This window comes from Engraulis encrasicolus, chromosome 6, assembly GCF_034702125.1.
Source record: "Engraulis encrasicolus isolate BLACKSEA-1 chromosome 6, IST_EnEncr_1.0, whole genome shotgun sequence".
In the NCBI taxonomy this organism is placed as follows: Eukaryota; Metazoa; Chordata; class Actinopteri; order Clupeiformes; family Engraulidae; genus Engraulis; species Engraulis encrasicolus.
In genome coordinates, this window is record NC_085862.1 from 34870869 (window position 1) to 34889770 (window position 18902).

Genomic DNA, 18902 nt, shown 5'->3' on the forward strand with positions numbered 1-18902 from the left:
GTCGTGACAGTCATACCTCATGTAGACAGGTGTACTGGACGTGTCGTGACAGTCATACCTCATGTAGACAGGTGTACTGGACGTGATAGGGGGCAACGGTCTCCTCTCCCTTGATCTCCACGCTGATGTGCATGCGGATGGCCCCCGACACCGCCGACTTGTCCGTACGCTTATCTACACACGCACGCACGTACGCACACACGCAGACACACACACACACACACACACACACACACACACACACACACACACACACACGAACATGCATGCACACACACACACACACAGTGGGCAGTTGTCAGCTCTATACAAACACTTGTGTGATAAGAGTCATTAACTAGGACCACACTGCAATTAACTAGGACTCTGCTAACTGAAAGGGACAGAGTCAGATCAATACACACACCTACAGGGTTTAGACAATGAAACTGAAACACCTGTCATTTATGTGTGGGAAGTTTCATGGCTTAAGAGGACCAGCCTGTTGGCCAATCTTCATTAATGGCACATTGCACCAGTAAGGTGAAGTGTGGAGGTTCGATTAGCAGGGTTAAAGCACAACAGCTCAAAATTTTGCAATGCTCACAACATTATCCCCTTAAGACACGGCATTATAAATGAGCTGTTACCAGAATGGTAATGACCAAGTCATAATGTATTACTAAAGGCCCCGTACACTGTCATAGTAGTGTGGTACTATAGTAGTTAACTTTCAATGTCTATTACAGCGTGCCACAGGAGGTACGGCGCGCGTTAAGGGGCTATGGGTGACATATCAGAGTTCAAAAAGGAGACATCCTTTTTGTGCGTGTAACTGGTGCATCTTTGACCGAGACAGCAAGTCTTTGGGATGTATCAGCCTAGTTGCTATATCTACTCTGGCCACAATCCTGCATACTGCACCTTGAAGGATCATTTGGATACACAAGAGACTGAACTTTACCTGTACACTGTCCTGTCTGTTCTATATATCACTGTATCAATTGAAGACATGAAGTCATGCATCAAGTTGATAGTCACACTCCTCCAAACTCCACTACACATACAGTCCTCTATTACAGTGTTTCCCAACCAGGGGTACGTGTACCACTAGGGGTACGCGAGCACACCTCAGGGGGTGCATGGAAAAATGTAATTTTGAATGGGGGACAATTGAGTGGGGGATAAAGACATAGATACGTAGCATTGGTTAGGGTACTCATTGTACAACAAAATGGCTTAGGGGGTACGCGAGACAAAAAAGGTTGGGAAACACTGCTCTATTAGACTGGAGCTTTGCATGGTCATTCCGATGTAGCGTACACAACAATAAATCATGCTTATAAACCCCATTGGATCAGTCCTGGCTGCACACAAGGAACTAAGTCAATACCACAGACATCAATGAGTCAGATCTTCACACCAGGGAGTCAATCCAATATTCAAGAATTAGATATACTGTATACATGGTTTAAGCAATAACACTACTGTATCCAATAGCCATTGATCATATACAGGGGTTGGACAAAATAATGTGGAACAGTGGGAAGAGTGGGAAGTTTCATGGCTTAAGTGGACCAGCATGTTGGCCAATCATCATTAATTGCACATTGCACCAATAAAGTGTGAAGATTCAATTAACAGGGTATGAACATAATTTCTCTCAAAATTTTGATATGCACACAACGTTATGGGTGACATACCAGAGTTGAAAAAGGAGTTCTTTGTGCGTGTGTAACTGTTGCATCTTTGACCGAGACAGCAAGTCTTTGTGATGTATCAAGAACCACGGTATCCAAGGCAATGTCTGCATACCACCAAGAAGGGTGAACCACATCCAACAGAATTAACTGTGGACGCAAGAGGAAGCTGTCTTTTATACAGAATAGGCCTTACCCAGGTTGTACCAGACGTCCATTTCTCCGCTGAGTGTTCGCACCTCGATGATGGTCTGGCCCAGGAAGTCATCGCTCTCCCTCTTGAACTTCTGCTTCACACGTGACTTAATGTCGTCGTCCTCATCCCACACGCGCACCTTGATGCGGTCCGACGAGTTGTGGCACTCACTGCACACACGGAAAAAGAAACATCACATCACAGAGTTACAGCTACATGATATGATCTCGTATGTGTTTGTAGCAGTTAGCATGTCACTGGATAGGAGGGAATTATTATGATTATTATTGGGAGTAAAATTGTTTCCAATTGTTTTCAAGTGTGTGTGTTTTTCAAAACTTGTATTGTATTTTGAAATCTGATGTGGTTAGTCCCAGAAGTTCTCTTTCACAACCTGTTTTCTGCCCTTTGTTGATATCATGTGCGTGATACCAGCTAGACGTTCATGGCATGCTTACAAGTTGAAGTTCTCCTCCCAGACAGGGTTGAGGTTGCCATAAATGGTCTTGGTCCTCTTCTTGGTCTTGCCAACTTGCACGGTGACATAGGGGTCACTGGAGCCCGTCTTATCTTTAGCCTGAAGGCCCTGGGCACACAACACTGCCAGAAGAGACAGAGGGGGAGATGGAGAGAAGGATGAGGAGGGATTGAAAGGGAGAAATGAAAAAACAGCCAGAGGGAGAGAGAGAGAAAGAAAGAAAGAAAGAAAGAAAGAAAGAAAGAAAGAAAGAAAGAAAGAAAGAAAGAAAGAAAGAAAGAAAGATAACAAGAGAGAAGGAGGGACAGATATCAAAGAGAGAAAGATAGCAGATGAGAGAGAGAAATAGAAACAGAGAGAGATAGAACAAGAGAACAAGAGAGAAAGAAAGATCAATACAGTAATTCAATTACTGAGCAGGACACATGTACCATCATCTGACAGTGGTGTTCGTAAATGAACTGGACTGGGAGAGGCGCAAGGGACAATCGAGTCGAGCTGGACAGAATCCTTCTGGGAAGCTGAGATACTGACATCTACGGCTATGTGTGAGTTTGTAATGTCTACTACCCATGCAAAACAATTGTCCAAACTGGGACAAAAAATGCTATCACTTCTATTACTAGAGATGTACAGGATCCAAGATCCGGTTCCGGATCCGGCAGGATAATAGGGTTTTTCAGACTATCCGGATCCGGCAGGATCTTAAGCAGTGGATCCGGTATCCGGCAGTTACCTAAAAATCAGAATCTGGGGCATCTCTAGCCCAGGCATTTCAGTCAGTCTTTCACAACCCCAATCACTGCATGGAGTGAAAGCCCTTTGGAAGCGGCCGTTGAAGGCAGTGTGGCAGTAAGCCAATGAGTCTAAAAAATAGTTTGAGCCAACATAATAAAAAGGGCCCACGTGTGCGAGTAGACAATATGTTTCAACCCTTTTGTAGGATCCGGTATCCGGTTCCGGATCCGACAGGATCTTAAGCAGTTGATCCGGTATCCGGCAGGATCCTAAAAATCAGGATCTGGTGCATCTCTATCTATTACTACTACTGAACTGCATCATGCCCATAGAATGTACAGTCATTGGGTGCATCACCGGTGATGCCGATTTTGGCTAATTTGGTGCCGTCGATGCTTCAAATCTGTATGTGTGAGTTTATACAGTAATCTGTACTACCAGACTAGGACAAATAAAAGCTACTACTACTACTATTACTAAACAGTGCTGTGCCTTAGAATGTACAATGTCATGACCGCCTCACTTGGAGAGAGACAGTAGAGTCAGCTGAACAGGACCCCGTTTCTAACCAGTTAGCAACTTACTAGGTTTCCAATGGGAAATTACATTCTAACCAAGTACGTTGCTAACTTAGTTAGCAGCGATGTTGTCAAGAAACGCACCCCATGCTTCTTTGGGGACGGGTGCGTCACCTCACCTGTGATGCTGATTTTGGCCGACCACTTGGAGGTGCCGTCCAACACGCTCTGCTTAATCTGCTTCATGTGTGTGACGTGCGTGGCCTTGATAACCCCAAAGACATCCTGGATGAGCTCGAAGATCTCAGGCTTGTTCCTCTCGCGGATCTTCATGCGGTCCTTCAGCACCATGATGATGTTCTGGGTGCGGTCCTCAGCACCGTGTTTGGAGCTCTTCTCCGCCGCTCCTGCAGAGAGAGAGAGAGAGAGAGAGAGAGAGAGAGAGAGAGAGAGAGAGAGAGAGAGAGAGAGAGAGAGAGAGAGAGAGAGCAAGAAAGAGCAAGAGAGAGTGTGTGTTCAAGGAGTACAGGAAAAAAAAGGATTGAGAAAGAAAAAAGATCAACAAAAGAAAAGACTGTAAAAAAAGAGGGAGAACTTTTCACTGACTTTTAAATTCACTGTAATTTTACTCTCCACAGTGTTGTAAATGCTCTGTCCAGATTTATAAACGTTCACTCTGAAATAGTGACATCTCTTTTTTACTGTGAAGGAAGCTCTCCTTACTCTGGCCATGGCAAGCCACACACTTTGTCTTTCAATGCACTCCAACTGTAGCACAGACCAAATATTCATCTGGGCATTTGTGTATTATTATGTGTAAGGTACTTCTTTGTGAGAGTAAAATTTCCCAGAAGGGAAGAGAAAAAATAGCAATGAAACAGGTACTGGGAGACAGACAGACAGACAGACAGACAGACAGACAGACAGACAGACAGACAGACAGACAGACAGACAGACAGACAGACAGACAGACAGACAGACAGACAGACAGACAGACAGACGAAATTCCTCATACTCTGTAGACAGTCTGCGTTGAGCAGGTCCTGGCACTTCTCGTGGCACTTGACGCCGCACTCTGTGCACCTCATGCCCTGGCGGGCGATGCCCCACAGCAGGCCCTCGCACTCGTAGCAGTAGGTAGGCGTGGTGGCCGTCCACACCTCGAAGTTGTGTGGCGTGGTGCAGGAGATGGGGTAGATCAACGCCTGCAGCGTTTTCTTGTACACGTGGCTCTTCTACAAAGACGGATACATGATACACACGCACGCACGCAGGCACGCACGCAGGCACGCACGTGCACGCACAGACATGCACGCACGCACGCACGCGCACACACACGCACACACGCACGCACACGGATTGAGAGAGTTCATATGTGAAGTTGTGCGCCGTGATGCAGAAGAAGATGTGGTGTATCAGGGCCTGAAGCGCCATCGTATACACATGGCTCTTCTGCAATAGATGGTTAGATTTGTCACAGAAAATTGTATAGTGTAAATGCAACACTAAGAGAGTTGAATTGAACACTCCGCTCACTTGTTGGTCCTGTTGAATTAACACAGCAAATTGAGCGAAATGTACCGTGTAGACTAATGAGATGTACCATAAAGATCGAGGATAAAGGTCTGGTGTCAGAATTGGGATGGGAATAGCATCGGGATGCAAAAGAGCTTTTTTTTGCTGGTATATATTCTCGTACCATACCACCATATATCACAACTATATACAGAGGCTCACCATATCATTCAAAATGTACTGAGAATAACTGTGCTTACCTTTCTCTATGTGTTTACCTAAGATACAGTAATACAAGGGGGAGCTATTATTGTTTTCAGACATTGGCCTCCCCCCGTTCCCAAGGTTTGTACATCTGGATAAGATGGGTTGGGGCAGAGAGGGTTGAGTAATAGACCATGCATCTGGACGCCTCTGAAAACAAAGCCTATTTGTTTGGTGTGAACAGGTGTGCTCACCCACTGGTGGGTTGTACTGTAAAGGTGATTCACTCACAAGCTCTTCGTTGTTCAAGGTGCTCGAGGCCATAGCTGATGTGATCCCAGCCTTGCGTGAGTTCTGAACCAGAGACTAAAAGAAAAAGAGAGTTGAGTGTACATATTGTTTTAAACTCAAGTGCATTACATCACTATGGGATAATATGTTATTTTAAAAACTGCAGCAGTTGGATATGGCAGTGTAGGGAACAACTAGCAAGCTGCACTCAAACCGACAGCATTACTCACCATAGCCTGTGTTGTGGCATAGAACATGGAGCAAGGAAACATGGAAAAGAAGAAAACATGATTTTATGGTCACAGAGTGAAAACAACTCCATAAATTCAAACACGGGAGCACACACAATTGCATTGTATGAGGCTCTACTGTATAGCATTTACATTAAACATGTTGTATGAGCGTCCACATAAAACTGAAATGATTTGCGAGTGCGATAACAGAAATGTCTGTTTCGTTTCTCTGCCTGTTACTGCGTCGTGGGCTTTAGTCAACAGGAGGAAATGTAATAAATGATGAGAGGAGGCACTGACGTTGTGCAGGGACCGAATCCCAGTGAGTTTTACAGAACAATTTTTTTTTCAGGGGAAAACAGCCACAGCCTGGCTGTAATAGCCGAAGCACTGCATAAACAGAAAGGGGAGCTGAGAGATTGAGGAGATATCAAACAAGCACTCAAGTGTGTGTGTGTGTGTGTGTGTGTGTGTGTGTGTGTGTGTGTGTGTGTGTGTGTGTGTGTGTGTGTGTGTGTGTGTGTGTGTGTGTGTGTGTGTGTGTGTGTGTGTGTGTGTGTGTGTGTGTGTGTGTGTGTAGGAAAGGTGTATTATGATGAGGAGGATAGTGGTGACAGGCTGTTGGATTCTGAACCTTTTGTCTTGAGAGATAGATTGTGTTTGACACACATTTAAAATTCAGTCGCAGTCAGCGCGTTGCGGAGATGAGAGGGGCCGGAGTTTGCTTGGCGGCGTGCCGCTCTGAGACAGATTAAAATGGACAAAGCAGCTCACTCTCGGGAGCAGCATGGTAATTTCTCTTCTCTCCTCCCCATTCTGATTGCTCATACGCACAGCAGGGAGACAGATAGAGTGAGAAATTGATGATTCCGCGTGTGTGTGTGTGTGTGTGTGTGTGTGTGTGTGTGTGTGTGTGTGTGTGTGTGTGTGTGTGTGTGTGTGTGTGTGTGTGTGTGTGTACAAGAGCAGAGTGTGTCTATGACATTGTGCATCTGTGTGTGTACAGTGTGTATATGCAGCGCGAGTGTGCGTCCATGCACATGTACAGTATGTGCATGTGAGTGTTGTGAATTTGTGTGCACGTGAGAGAGTGTTCATGTTTGCTTCTCGTGTGTGTGTGTGTGTGTGTGTGTGTGTGTGTGTGTGTGTGTGTGTGTGTGTGTGTGTGTGTGTGTGTGTGTGTGTGTGTGTGTGTGTGTGTGTGTGTGTGTGTGTGACTGGAACTGGTGTGCGTCAGTCTCAGGCCTCTGCCTGCCAGATGGATTGAGTGTGAGTCAGGTTGTGTCATTTTTGAGGAGAGGAGGAGGAGGAGGAGAGGAGAGGAGAGGAGAGGAGAGGAGAGGAGAGGAGAGGAGAGGAGAGGAGAGGAGAGGGGAGGAGAGGAGAACAGAACATAGGAGAGGAGAACAGAACATAGGAGAGGAGAGGAGCAGAGTAGAGAGGGGAGGCGCTGAGAGGAGAGGAGAGGAGAGGAGAGAAAAGGAGAGGAGGACAGAGAAGGGGGGAAGAGAGGAGAGGAGAGGAGAGGAGGAGGAGAGGAGAGAGAGGAGAGGAGAGGAGATGAGGAGAGGAGAGGAGAGGAGAGGGGAGAGGAGAGGAGAGGAGAGCAGAGCAGAGCAGAGCAGAGCAAAGCAGAGCAGAGCAGCGGTGTGTCTGGATGAAATCGAGATGCTTATCTCTGGGCAGATATCATTCTCCCTCACCACACTTTTCCACCCACTGCCACAGTGTGTCTTCCTCCCCTGCATGGCATGGCATCCTCCTGTGCCCGATGCTCTCTGAAAACTCATTACACTGACGGCCAAAATGAGTTTTGAGCTCCCACAGATGAGAATTTACGTCTCTACTAGAGCGCAGAGCAGAGCAGAGCAGAGCAGAGCAGAGCAGAGCAGAGCAGAGCAGAGCAGCGCAGAGCAGAGCAGAGCAGAGCAGAGCAGAGCAGAGCAGCACAGAGCAGAGCAGAGCAGAGCAGAGCAGAGCAGAGCAGAGCAGCCCTAATGCTACTGACGCTGCTGCTGCTGCTACTGAGGACCAGATAATCAAGCACGCTCTGATGTTGTTGTTGTCAGCAGGGGTGGTGTGTGTGTGTGTGTGTGTGTGTGTGTGTGTGTGTGTGTGTGTGTGTGTGTGTGTGTGTGTGTGTGTGTGTGCGTGTGTGTGTGTGTGTGTGTGTGTGTGTGTGTGTGTGTGTGTGTGTGTGTGTATACGTCTGTGTTTGTATTTGTGTAGTAAAGGTGGTGTGTGTGTGTGTGTGGGGGGGGGGGGGGGTGTGTGTGTGTGTGTGTGTGTGTGTGTGTGTGTGTGTGTGTGTGTGTGTGTGTGTGGTAGGGGGCAATTGCTGTGGTGTACGTGTGTGTGTTTGTGTGTGTGTGCGTTTGTGTGTTTGTGTGTGTGGTGTGCTTGTGGTGGTCTGGTGTGTGTGTGCATGCGTGCAACTTGCGTGCATGCATGCATGTGTGGTGGGATGTGGTGTGTGGGGAGAATCAAGAATCAAGGCCCTGTCGTGGCCTAACGGTGGGTAGGACTGGGCTGGGTTACAACGCTGGTTCATTTGCCAATCTTTCACCATTTCTCTTTCCTTTCCTGTCTCTTCTAAACTGTCCTGTCAAAAACAGCCCAAAAATATATAAAAAGAGCAAGAATCCAAGAGGATTCTGGGTAAAACAAGGTGAGGGAAAGGCCAAGAAACGGGCAATGGAAAAGAAAAAGAGAGCAGAGCAGGAGGAAGAACTTTTTAATGAGAGGAAAAGGGGTAGAGAAACAGAGAGACAGAAAAGGCAGAGAAGAACTCAAGAGAGAGAGAGAGAGAGAGAGAGAGAGAGAGAGAGAGAGAGAGAGAGAGAGAGAGAGAGAGAGAGAGAGAGAGAGAGAGTCAGAGGGGAAAAAAAGAAAAAGAGAGGACGGAGGCCAGCTGGAGTCATGTGCCCTGGGTAGGGAGAAAGGTCTTCCTGTGACAGCTTGTTTGTTCCCACTCCATCTCTTTATCTCTCTATCTCTCCACCTCTCTCTCCCTCCATCTCCGCTGTATCAGTGCCCGTCACTAAGCCTCTGAGTCACTTGCCGAGGCTACCACTCATTTTCAGCCATCCCCAGACCCTGGGGAAAAGCGGTGTGTGTGTGTCTGTTTGTGAGTGTGTATGTGTGTGTTTGTGTGTGCATGTGTATGTGTACGTGTGTGTGTGTGTGTGTGTGTGTGTGTGTGTGTGTGTGTGTGTGTGTGTGTGTGTGTGTGTGTGTGTGTGTGTGTGTGTGTGTATGCCTGCGTGCACGTGTGTGTGTATGCACATGCATGTGTGTGTACACGTGTGTGTGTCTGTGGTGTGTGGCATGTTTCTTGGAAGTTGGATGCTGAGGGGAGGTGGGGGTTGGGTGCACCGTACTGGAGGACTGTGGCAGGGATGATGGACGACTCGCATACAGGGTGCGATGATGTGATCCATTTGAAATGTGCCAGACACAGGAAACTGGGCTTTGAGTTTAAAAATAAATAAAACATGCCACTGCCTGTTCCTTTTTCATAGCTTTCAGACTGTCTTGTCAGCCCCACCGTTTTCACCCTCCTAAGCCTAATGTATTGATTTGTGAGTTCGAATAGAGGAGAGCTGTGTTCTTTGACTGTCTCTGTCTCTCTACAAAACATGGAGTTATTTTATCTCCCTTGCGCTCAGTAGGTTTTATAATTTAAAAAAATATACAAAATGAAAGGAAAGTTTTCATTCTGTGTTTTAAAAAAAAAAACATTTACTGTGAAGATGGCAAACTGCAGTCAGAAGCCTCTTGGGAAATCAATACATATAACCTGACAAATCTGGAGCAGGAGGGAGGGAACAAAAAGACTAGAGGAGTCAATCTTGACAACTCAGGGCAGATTTAGAAAAAAAAACAAAGAATAAAAAAATAAAAACAAGCGCAAACAAGCAGGGATAAAGCGCGTGGGAGGAAAGCAAGAAAAGCCAGAATCGATATAATGAGAGTATGAAATGTCTCTCGGTGAGCAACTGAACAGTTGTGAAACAATCAGATAAATCATGCTAAAGTGAAATTTAACCAAATCCAGTCCAGTAATGGACTAAGCAGTGCAGTTGGACTGAATACTCTCCGCCTGTCTATCTGCCGGACTGTCAACCTGTCTGTCTGACTAACTGTGATATTATTGTACTTCCCTGTCTGTCTTTTGGCCTATCTATATTTACGAATTTGTACAGTTGTGTAACTGTTTTTTCCATCTGTCTGTCTGTGTATCTAGTCGATTTACCTTTCTGTCTTGCTGCCTGTCCATCCAGTGCACAAGATTTCTTTCATAAGAGAGTGCGGTAGTAGAAAATAGGAGTACAAATTGATGCTCTGATGAACGGCTTCATTGATAAGTGCTCCACTAAATGTTGTTCTCTTCAGAAATAATTTGGGCAATCAAAGACATGTAATCAAACACATGGGCAATCATTGACTGTTGCCGCTATTGACTATATCTTTGTGGGAACCGGCTACCTTTGACGTAAATTTCAAAATAGTTCCATCACAGTTCCTATACAGGTCCAAAGTAATCATAAGTTATACAAGCTGAGTTTAATTAATGTAAAGCAAGTGGTTAGGACTAGCTTTACTTTCTTGGGGTGGTTGTTTGGCTGCCCCCCTAGCACAGGGCAGGCATTATTTAAAGGCCAACTTCCGATAAAACAGTTTTACTCACTCCTTTTGAAAATCGGACGGTCACCCCAAGTTAAACTCACATGCAAGGCTCTCATAGCGGTGCGTCACCTTGTCTAGCTGTGTTTCCCAGTGTTTCCCAATTGACATAAACTATGCAGAGAAACGAGCGAATCACGAAAGCCTTTCTGTGTTGCGTCACATCGAAAGAAGGCGTTGCCCACAAAGGTTTATGTCGACCCATTTTTCTAAAAACATGTTGAGTAATTTTTTTCTGCTTGTTTTCAAAACAAGCAACGCCTGGTGGCCCGAAACCTAGCTTAGCTTAGCTATCAGCTGGTTGCTACTCTCAGATACACACAGAGCACAAAGCCTCATACATACAGCATGCCCACTCTGGTTGCTCCATGCCAGCAGTTCGCCTAGGGGTCACTGTCGAAAGAGCAAAGCCCTGAATGGAGCCTGCACTTCCGTTGGCGCCCCTATAGTGCAGTACCACCCGGAGAAGTGGCGACTCTAACCTTAGACGATCTCTCTGCAGAGCAGGAGGAGAGAGCCAATCAGAGACGCATATACACGAGAAACCCGGAAGACCCTCTTGTTTCTCCACAAGCCACCTTGCTAGCTTGCAAAAACGGCTTGAAACAAAGCAACCAGAACGTTTTTTAAAACAGGACCAACGCTTAACACATTCAATAACAATGGGGAACACAGCAATATTAATGAAATGACGTTGAGAGGACATCTTTAAGGCAATTTCATTGTGTTCACTGTGTGCTGTGTTACAATGACAATAGGACTTTCTCTGTGGTACATTCCCTTTCACATGTCCACAGGATAGGGGGCTTGCTATTTCTTTTTTGCTTTTTATTTTTAACAGGATAGTGGAGGAGAGACAGGAAATGAGTGGAGAGAGAGAGAGACGGGATCGGCAAATGACCCGGGCCAGATTCGAACCCGGGTTGCCAGCCTAGTAATCCAGTGCCCTACCATTAGACCACGACAGGGCAAGAGCTTGCTATTTCTAACAACGGCGTTTGGACTCACCAGATCCCTGACCAGTGGCATGGCTTTCCTCTTGCGTAGGTCCGGCATACTGTCTATGCTGTACAACGCCCCACCAAGCCTGAAAAAGCATATGAGCCAAATAAACGGAGTGTGCTATGTACGGAACATTTGTATTCCGTGATGAATTGTTTGTACTGTATGGCAAGTATGTTGACATTTGGGCAATAGGCCAGTCAATCAAGCTCTAAAAAGAGTCAAACCACAGGACAAATTGCAATAGCAATGGTTCCTACTTTTAAGTGATCCTTAAACCCCCTTGTATCACATATTAAAAATCTACAGCTTTATATTTACTTTTACTTTACTTTACTTTACTTTATTTGTTCAGGACATTGCACATTAATGAACATATACATACATGTACATATATGTAAATATGCCAAGATTGTAGCCCAAGGGCTAATTTCCATCTGGTTTCCAATAGGCAGGCTAGATGTTTACAAGCAATAGAATTTAAAATAAAACAGACTGTTAGTAACAAAAAGAAATAAAACCCACTACAGAAGCAAAAGGCATGCATGTAAATAAAAGGAAAAGAGAAAAGAGAAAAGAAAAAGGTCCCAAAATAGGGCCATGTGTTATGTGAGTGTGTGTGTGCGTGTGTGCGTGTACACTGTGTAGAGGCTCAGACCATCAGTGTGAACATGTTTGTTGGGCTCGAAGCCACTTTTTATACTCCATCTTAAAGGTGGCTAAAGAGGGACATTCCCTTATATGCAGAGGAATAGAGTTCCATAATATGCCGCCTTTAGTAGATAATGCATTTTGACTGAAAGAGGTTTTCCTGAAAGGAATCTCTACATCTTTATTGACCACTGCTCAAGTTATTCGTGTTTGACGATATTTTATAAAATCCTGTAAACAAGGTGGCGCCAGGCCATGCAAAGTTTTATAAAGAAGACAGCTATAGGAGAATTTACAGAAATTGTCAAAACTCAATAGGTTGTACTTATCTAAAATGTTACAATGGTGGTTTGAAAGAGGTTTTTTATCTAAAATTTTAAGTGCTTTTTTAAATAAACTCTCCAATGGTTTGAGAGTAGTGGGTCCCACCATGGTCCAGCTAGTAATGCAATAGCTTAGGTGAGAAAATATCATTGCATGCAAGTATGTCAGAGCAGCACTATTTGACATAGCACCTCTTATGTGCCTGAAGTTGTAGAGATTAAAATTTTTTTTTTTTTTTAATCATTTTTATATGTTTTTTAAAAGAAAGATTGGATTCTAGAATGACTCCAAGATATTTAAAATCTGTGACCACTTCTAGCTGTTCACTACCAAGAGTGACCCCAGGCTGAGACAGTCGAGGGGAAGGTTGCTTAGAAAAATACAAACAAACCGTTTTCTTTGCATTCAGAATAAGGCATGATTTCTCTAGCCATGTTCGTATGTGTGTAAGAGCTGTAGAGAGTACACTTGCTGCTTCAACAGGGGTTTTAGCTTGGGTGAAGATGACTGTGTCGTCAGCATAGAGCTGAATATTAACATGTGGACAATGTTCAGGTAAGTCATTAATATAGAGGGAAAATAAAAGAGGCCCCAGAATGGACCCTTGGGGGACCCCTACTGGGAAGTTGATGAAGGTGGACCTTGAACCATCTACCACGGTACATTGTTCTCTATTTGCTAAGTATGAATGGAACCATGATCTAGCTTTAGCAGAGAAATTAAAATGAATTAATTTTGATAATAAAACATTGTGATTGATCGTATGAAATGCTCGTTTTAAGTCCAAGAACACGGCATATTTAGTGGAACATACTTTTTTTCAAGGTCAAACTTGGCAGATTTTCCATTCATTTCTCCATAGGGAGACATTATAGGACAGGGATTCTTAACCATAGTGCCACGGACCAAAGTTGGGCCGAGCGCACAACCTCCAGGGCCGCAGAAAACTTTCAGTTTCGCACCAGTGGGCCGACAGGGCCGCGGGACTGCACAGACGAGTAGCGCTATTAAACCCAGGCTTTAGATACAAGGTGAATAGGGTAACATTTTAAACTATAACAAATTCATTTGAAACTTTCACAGTTGGTAACTCACATTCAGGCAAACAATTTTTGTATTGTTTTTTGAAATATGATGATGAAATATGCAAATGAAGTAATATGTACTGAAAATACTGAAATATGTGATAACATCTGTGGTAACAGACCAAGCATAAAACAAATTGCAATAGTAATGGTTAATACATTATATTGATCCTTCCACCCCTCTGCATCACACAGTAAAAATTTACTTTCATCAATTCAGTGAAACATACTTTTCCCAAGGTCAAAAGTATCCACTGATTTACCCACTGAATGGCAAAATGCATTGGAAATCTGCTACTTCTGACCTTAAAAAAAGTATGTTCCACTAAAGTGATGAAGGTAGATTTTTCTTATGTGATGTAGGGTGGATAAAGTATCAATATTAAGTATCAATAAAAAGTGTGAATCATTACTTTTGCAATTTGTATTATGTTTTGCCCATTGTTGCATAATTTATCACATATTTAATTAGATGGGATCTCATTTGCATATTTAATCATCATATTTCAGACAACTTGCAATACAAAACATATTTGTCTTTGCTTGAGTAAATAAGTGTGAAAGTTTCAAATATATATCTCATTGTTTAAAATTTTAGCCTATTACCCAAATATCTCCTTTATTGTCTCCCTATGGGAAACTGAATGGGAAATCTCCAACTTTGACCTTGAAAAAAAGTATGTTCCACTAAATATGAAGCTGTAGATTTTTAATATGTTATTTAGACATACCTAGGGATTACAAAAAACTGAATGATTACTATTGCAATTTGTCCTGGGTCAAACACTAGATTGACTGGCCTACTAATTAGAATGTCATTACAGCTTATTGACCCAATGAGTCACTAACTGCCTCTGCACACTGGTTCTGACAGCACTGCAGAGCACTATCGGTTCCGACAATTTCAGTTACCCCTGCACACTGGCGCAGATGTACTATAAATAATCAACGGTGGATGGATAAACAAAATAGAGCTCTGCCGAAATCCTCAGCCAACATCCGTGGACATCCGCGGACATCAGCGCCAGTGTGCAGGATGTATTCAAAACAGTGGTGTCAAACATTGGCAGAGCAGTGCTCCGCACTTTATCGGAACCAGTGTGTGGAGGCCCTTATATGGTACAGACAAAAACATACTGCCTACAATTATATTCATCTGAATTCTGTTTCCTGAAAATACCTACATTATATTGAAGAAAACTGCCATAACTACTTCACAGTATGAAGTAAGCCAGTTAGAAGTATTCCACATCAGTGTATGTATGTGGTAAAGGGGTTGGGGTGTGTACCTTAGCAGCATTTTGATATTAGTGTGGGTGTTAAGGGGAGTTGAGGCGTCTTACCCTGCCTGGATACATAAAGACTGGATCCCAGTGGTCTCTCCTCGTGCCTGGTGAAGAGAGAGCATGTGTCAGAGCACAAGGAAAAAAGGCACACACACACACACACACACACACACACACACACACACACACACACACACACACACACACACACACACACACACACACACACACACACACACACACACACACACACACACACACACACACAAACACAGAGCAACACGCACAAACAGTAACACACATCCACTCCATCTCTCGAATCACACGCTGTACTTCCTGTGCATGTAAATGTGTCTAGGCCATAAGCCATATATCAGATGAGACACGAGGCATGAGCTAGACAAAAGACCGGAGGAAGGAGATGGGGGCCGTGCGTCTATGCCTGGCTCCATGTGTCTATGCCATCCGCATTGACGTCAGAGGCAGGCCAGGCGGTTTGGGTCCACATAATGAAAACGGATTTGTAAGTGATCTTATCGCGATGATCGGGGCCTGTAATTCTCTCCGCCAAGCCTCTGGACTGTTGTTCTGCTCTAAGGCCTGGGAGACACACTCTCTCTGTCTGACATGTCATTCTAACAAAGTCGCACACATGTTCACACACACACACAAACGCACGCACGCACACACACACACACACACACACACACACACACACACACACACACACACACACACACACACACACACACACAAACGCACACACACACATAACCTCTCATTTCTATGGCATACTCCCATTGTCTCCCATTTTAGCAAAACCATACAAATACAGTCTATTAAAAAGAACAAAAACAGAGTAAAACAGAACGCTGAAATGCAGATATACTGTACCCAGACCAAACCCATCCATGACCATGCTTTTGCACTTTTAGTTTGGTCATCAGTAACAGAATAGACACACACACACACACACACACACACACACACACACACACACACACACACACACACACACACACACACACACACACACACACACACACACACACACACACACACACACACACACACACACACACACACACACACACTTGCACACCACCCACCTTTCTGAATCTTCTGGCTGGGGCCAATCATGGGGCAACATAAAAGCTGCTGCCAAGACAATGACAAAAAACTGAAGAGAAAAGAACACGGGGTGGAGGACAGGAAAAAAAAACAGGACAAAAAATGAACATGAACAAACGTCAACTTGAAAATAAAAAAACATTGAAAACCCAACATGGCACTCAATTATTTTCACAACAACAACAACAACAACAACAGCAACAACAACAACACGAAAACACGAGGAAAAGGCAACTCGAAATGACAAGACATGAAACAGATGGGGCACAAATGTAATAATAAAATAAAAGAACATGTATAACACACAACATAAAAAGCTACAGGAAAAAATCAATTCCATTCAATATGAGGGAGTGAACATAGTCGGGGGTAACTGCTGGAGTTTGTGAGTGGATGAAAGGGAAAGAGAAATGGACAGTAGCAGCAGTAGCAGGAGGCAGCCTATGTGGAGGGGTTGTGCAGGCTCTTGGTGGAAACAGTGGGGTTTTGTGTTTGTTTACCTGTTGCATCTGCAGACGGACCTTACTGAAGACCCTCAGCCAGTTCTCTTTGGGGCTGCGTTTGGGCATGGGGAGCAGAGGCAGCACTGGATCTGGAACACTGCAGTACAGTACGGGGAGCAATGTTAGCATTATGAATTTAGCCTTTTTTTCCATTTTGAAGCGTAATAGGAACAAATATTGGTTTCCATAGAAAAACTAGCCTGGCAAGCCAAACTAAATGTGAGAAATAATTTTGGCCGCTGACGGGTGGGGCTAGTTTACTAGGCTATAGAAAAATACTTTTTCTGCTACAAAATAATTGAATCGAAGGTGACTGAATTGAAAGTCTTGACAACTATCACTACCTTCTGCGAGAACAAATTGTTAAGTCATAATTTAATTTAGGATGAACACCATGAAGGCTGTTTCATGGTACATTTGTGGCTTGACTTTGTGCACAATACTCAACGCTGACCAAAAAGTGAAGTCTTTTGAAAAGAAGTTTGCACACTACATAGGATTTTTCTTTTTTATGTTCTTTTATGCTGTTTATTTATTCATAGGAAGGAGATGACTCTTCGACCTTGAGTAAATAAACAGCAGAAAAGAACAGCTATGGTGAGCAACAAAACATAGTTGACAAAAAATAAGTCAATAACCTGACTTCACAGACCACAGAGAGGGCAGAATAATTAGCCAGGCTCACCTGTCAGGCGGGACAAGGCTTTCGGGTGGCGTGCCAATCTTCTCTGGCATGGCAGTGGGTGAAGGCAGTGGCTCATCCAGAGCGAGGAGCTCGTCTATGGCCCCTTGCTCTGAGGATGGTAACCCAGAGGACAACGATGGGGCGAAGGGCTGAGCCTCCGTCCCTGGCAGTTTCTGTGAGGAGGTCGACAGGGCAGGCGTTTTGGCAAAGGCGTCATGGTAGGGCTCCAATGGCGGTGTCTGGCTCTGAGCCGGCGGGGGCTGGTCGTGATGGAGCTGTGAGGCCTGCTTCTCCAGGGGGGGTCTGGAAGTTGGGGTGAGGAGGGAGTCGGCGTGGCCCAGTGTGGGGGCCTTGTCGGTAGGCGTGGGGGTGTAGGGCGGCTCCTGGTCCTCCTGGCTGAGGGTGGTGTCCAGTGGATACATCTCCCCATCCTCCTCCCCGTAAGGCATGTCCTCTTCATCCTCATAGCGGTAGTCATCCTCGGCCTGGTCCTCGTAGGCATAGTCTCCCCTTTCCTCAGGCTCTTCCTCATCGTACAACGCCCCCTCCTCTCCTCCGTCCTTCAGGTAGCTTCCTTCATCACTATACACCTCCTCTTCCCCGGGTGGCCGTTTCTCCCCCTTTCCTTCCTCCCCCTCTACGATCTGTCCGTCCACCTCCTCCCCGTCCTCCTCGGGATCCCAGCCAGGCGACTCCTTGCCATAGCTGACGGAGGAGTGGCAGGAGTGGTAGGAGTCGTTCTCGTCGTAGAACTCGGAGCCGCGGAAGCTCTCGCCGTCGTCCTGGACGAACTCCCCCTCGCTCAGCTGGGAGCTGCCACGGCTCAGCTCTCCAGAGGAGGCGTAGCGGCTGCTGCCCGTCGGGCTGCCAGGAGGAGGAGGAGGAAGAGGAGGAAGAGGAGGAGGAGGAGGTGGAAGAGGATGGAGGAGAAGGTGGAAGATGAGGAAGAGGAAGAGGATAAGGAAGAGCATGGAGGAGGAGGAGGATGAGGAAGAGGAGGATGGAGGAGGAGGATGAGAAAGAGGAGGATGGAGGAGAAGGTGGAGGAGGAGAAAGAGGAAGAAGAGGAGCATGACGAGCATGGAGGAGGAGGAGGAGGAGGAGGAAGAGGAGACAAAAAGAGGAGGTGGTTGTGGTTGTGGTTGTGGTTGAAGGTGGGATGGAGTTGGTATGGGGTGGACGGAGCAGAGGAGATGAGGGTTAAGAGACAGTGGAGGTTGTTGGGAGATGTGGCAGGAGATGACGGTGGTGGGGGAAGAGGAGGTGGGAACAGACATGAGGGTGGGGTGCCATGGGCAAAGATTTGAGGTGGTGATGGTGGTGGAAATGGAGGTAGTGAAGGAAGAGGGTGAGGTGGGGCGCAGGGGAGAAAGGGATTGAGAGAGAGATAGCCGTGGAGATGAGAACAGAGTGAATTGTGAAGACAAAGGAGGTTTGGGAGGTGGGGAGGTGGGGATGTGGAAGTTGGAGGAAGGGGAGTCAAAAATAGTTATTAGACAATAAGTCAGTCAAGAATGACCTATACACATACACAGTACAGCATGACACACAGAATGTTCTGGAAGAATAAAAAGGAGGAGATGCTGGTCAAAGAAAGCCACAGAAGCAGGACTGAGAAGAAGCAGGAAGAAAGGAACACCACCAAAGTACCACCACGACCACCATCACCATCACCACCACTGGCAGGAACAGAAAGC

The 18902-nt window shown here is 45.4% G+C and overlaps 1 protein-coding gene across 1 annotated transcript in view; it reads right to left on the reverse strand.

Moving 5' to 3' along the window:
- The window catches only part of unc13a (unc-13 homolog A (C. elegans)), an 80352-nt gene that overhangs the window by 32367 nt on the left and 29083 nt on the right, over positions 1–18902 (reverse strand). The window contains exons 10-21 of the mRNA XM_063202061.1: positions 17862–18069; positions 17206–17795; positions 16518–16572; positions 14944–14990; positions 11547–11625; positions 5850–5855; positions 5620–5694; positions 4625–4844; positions 3789–4016; positions 2334–2475; positions 1876–2045; positions 59–174 (exon numbers count right to left, since the gene is read on the reverse strand). Coding sequence (XP_063058131.1) covers positions 59–174; positions 1876–2045; positions 2334–2475; positions 3789–4016; positions 4625–4844; positions 5620–5694; positions 5850–5855; positions 11547–11625; positions 14944–14990; positions 16518–16572; positions 17206–17795; positions 17862–18069 — 1936 coding nt within the window. The remainder of the gene's footprint in view (positions 1–58; positions 175–1875; positions 2046–2333; positions 2476–3788; positions 4017–4624; positions 4845–5619; positions 5695–5849; positions 5856–11546; positions 11626–14943; positions 14991–16517; positions 16573–17205; positions 17796–17861; positions 18070–18902) is intronic.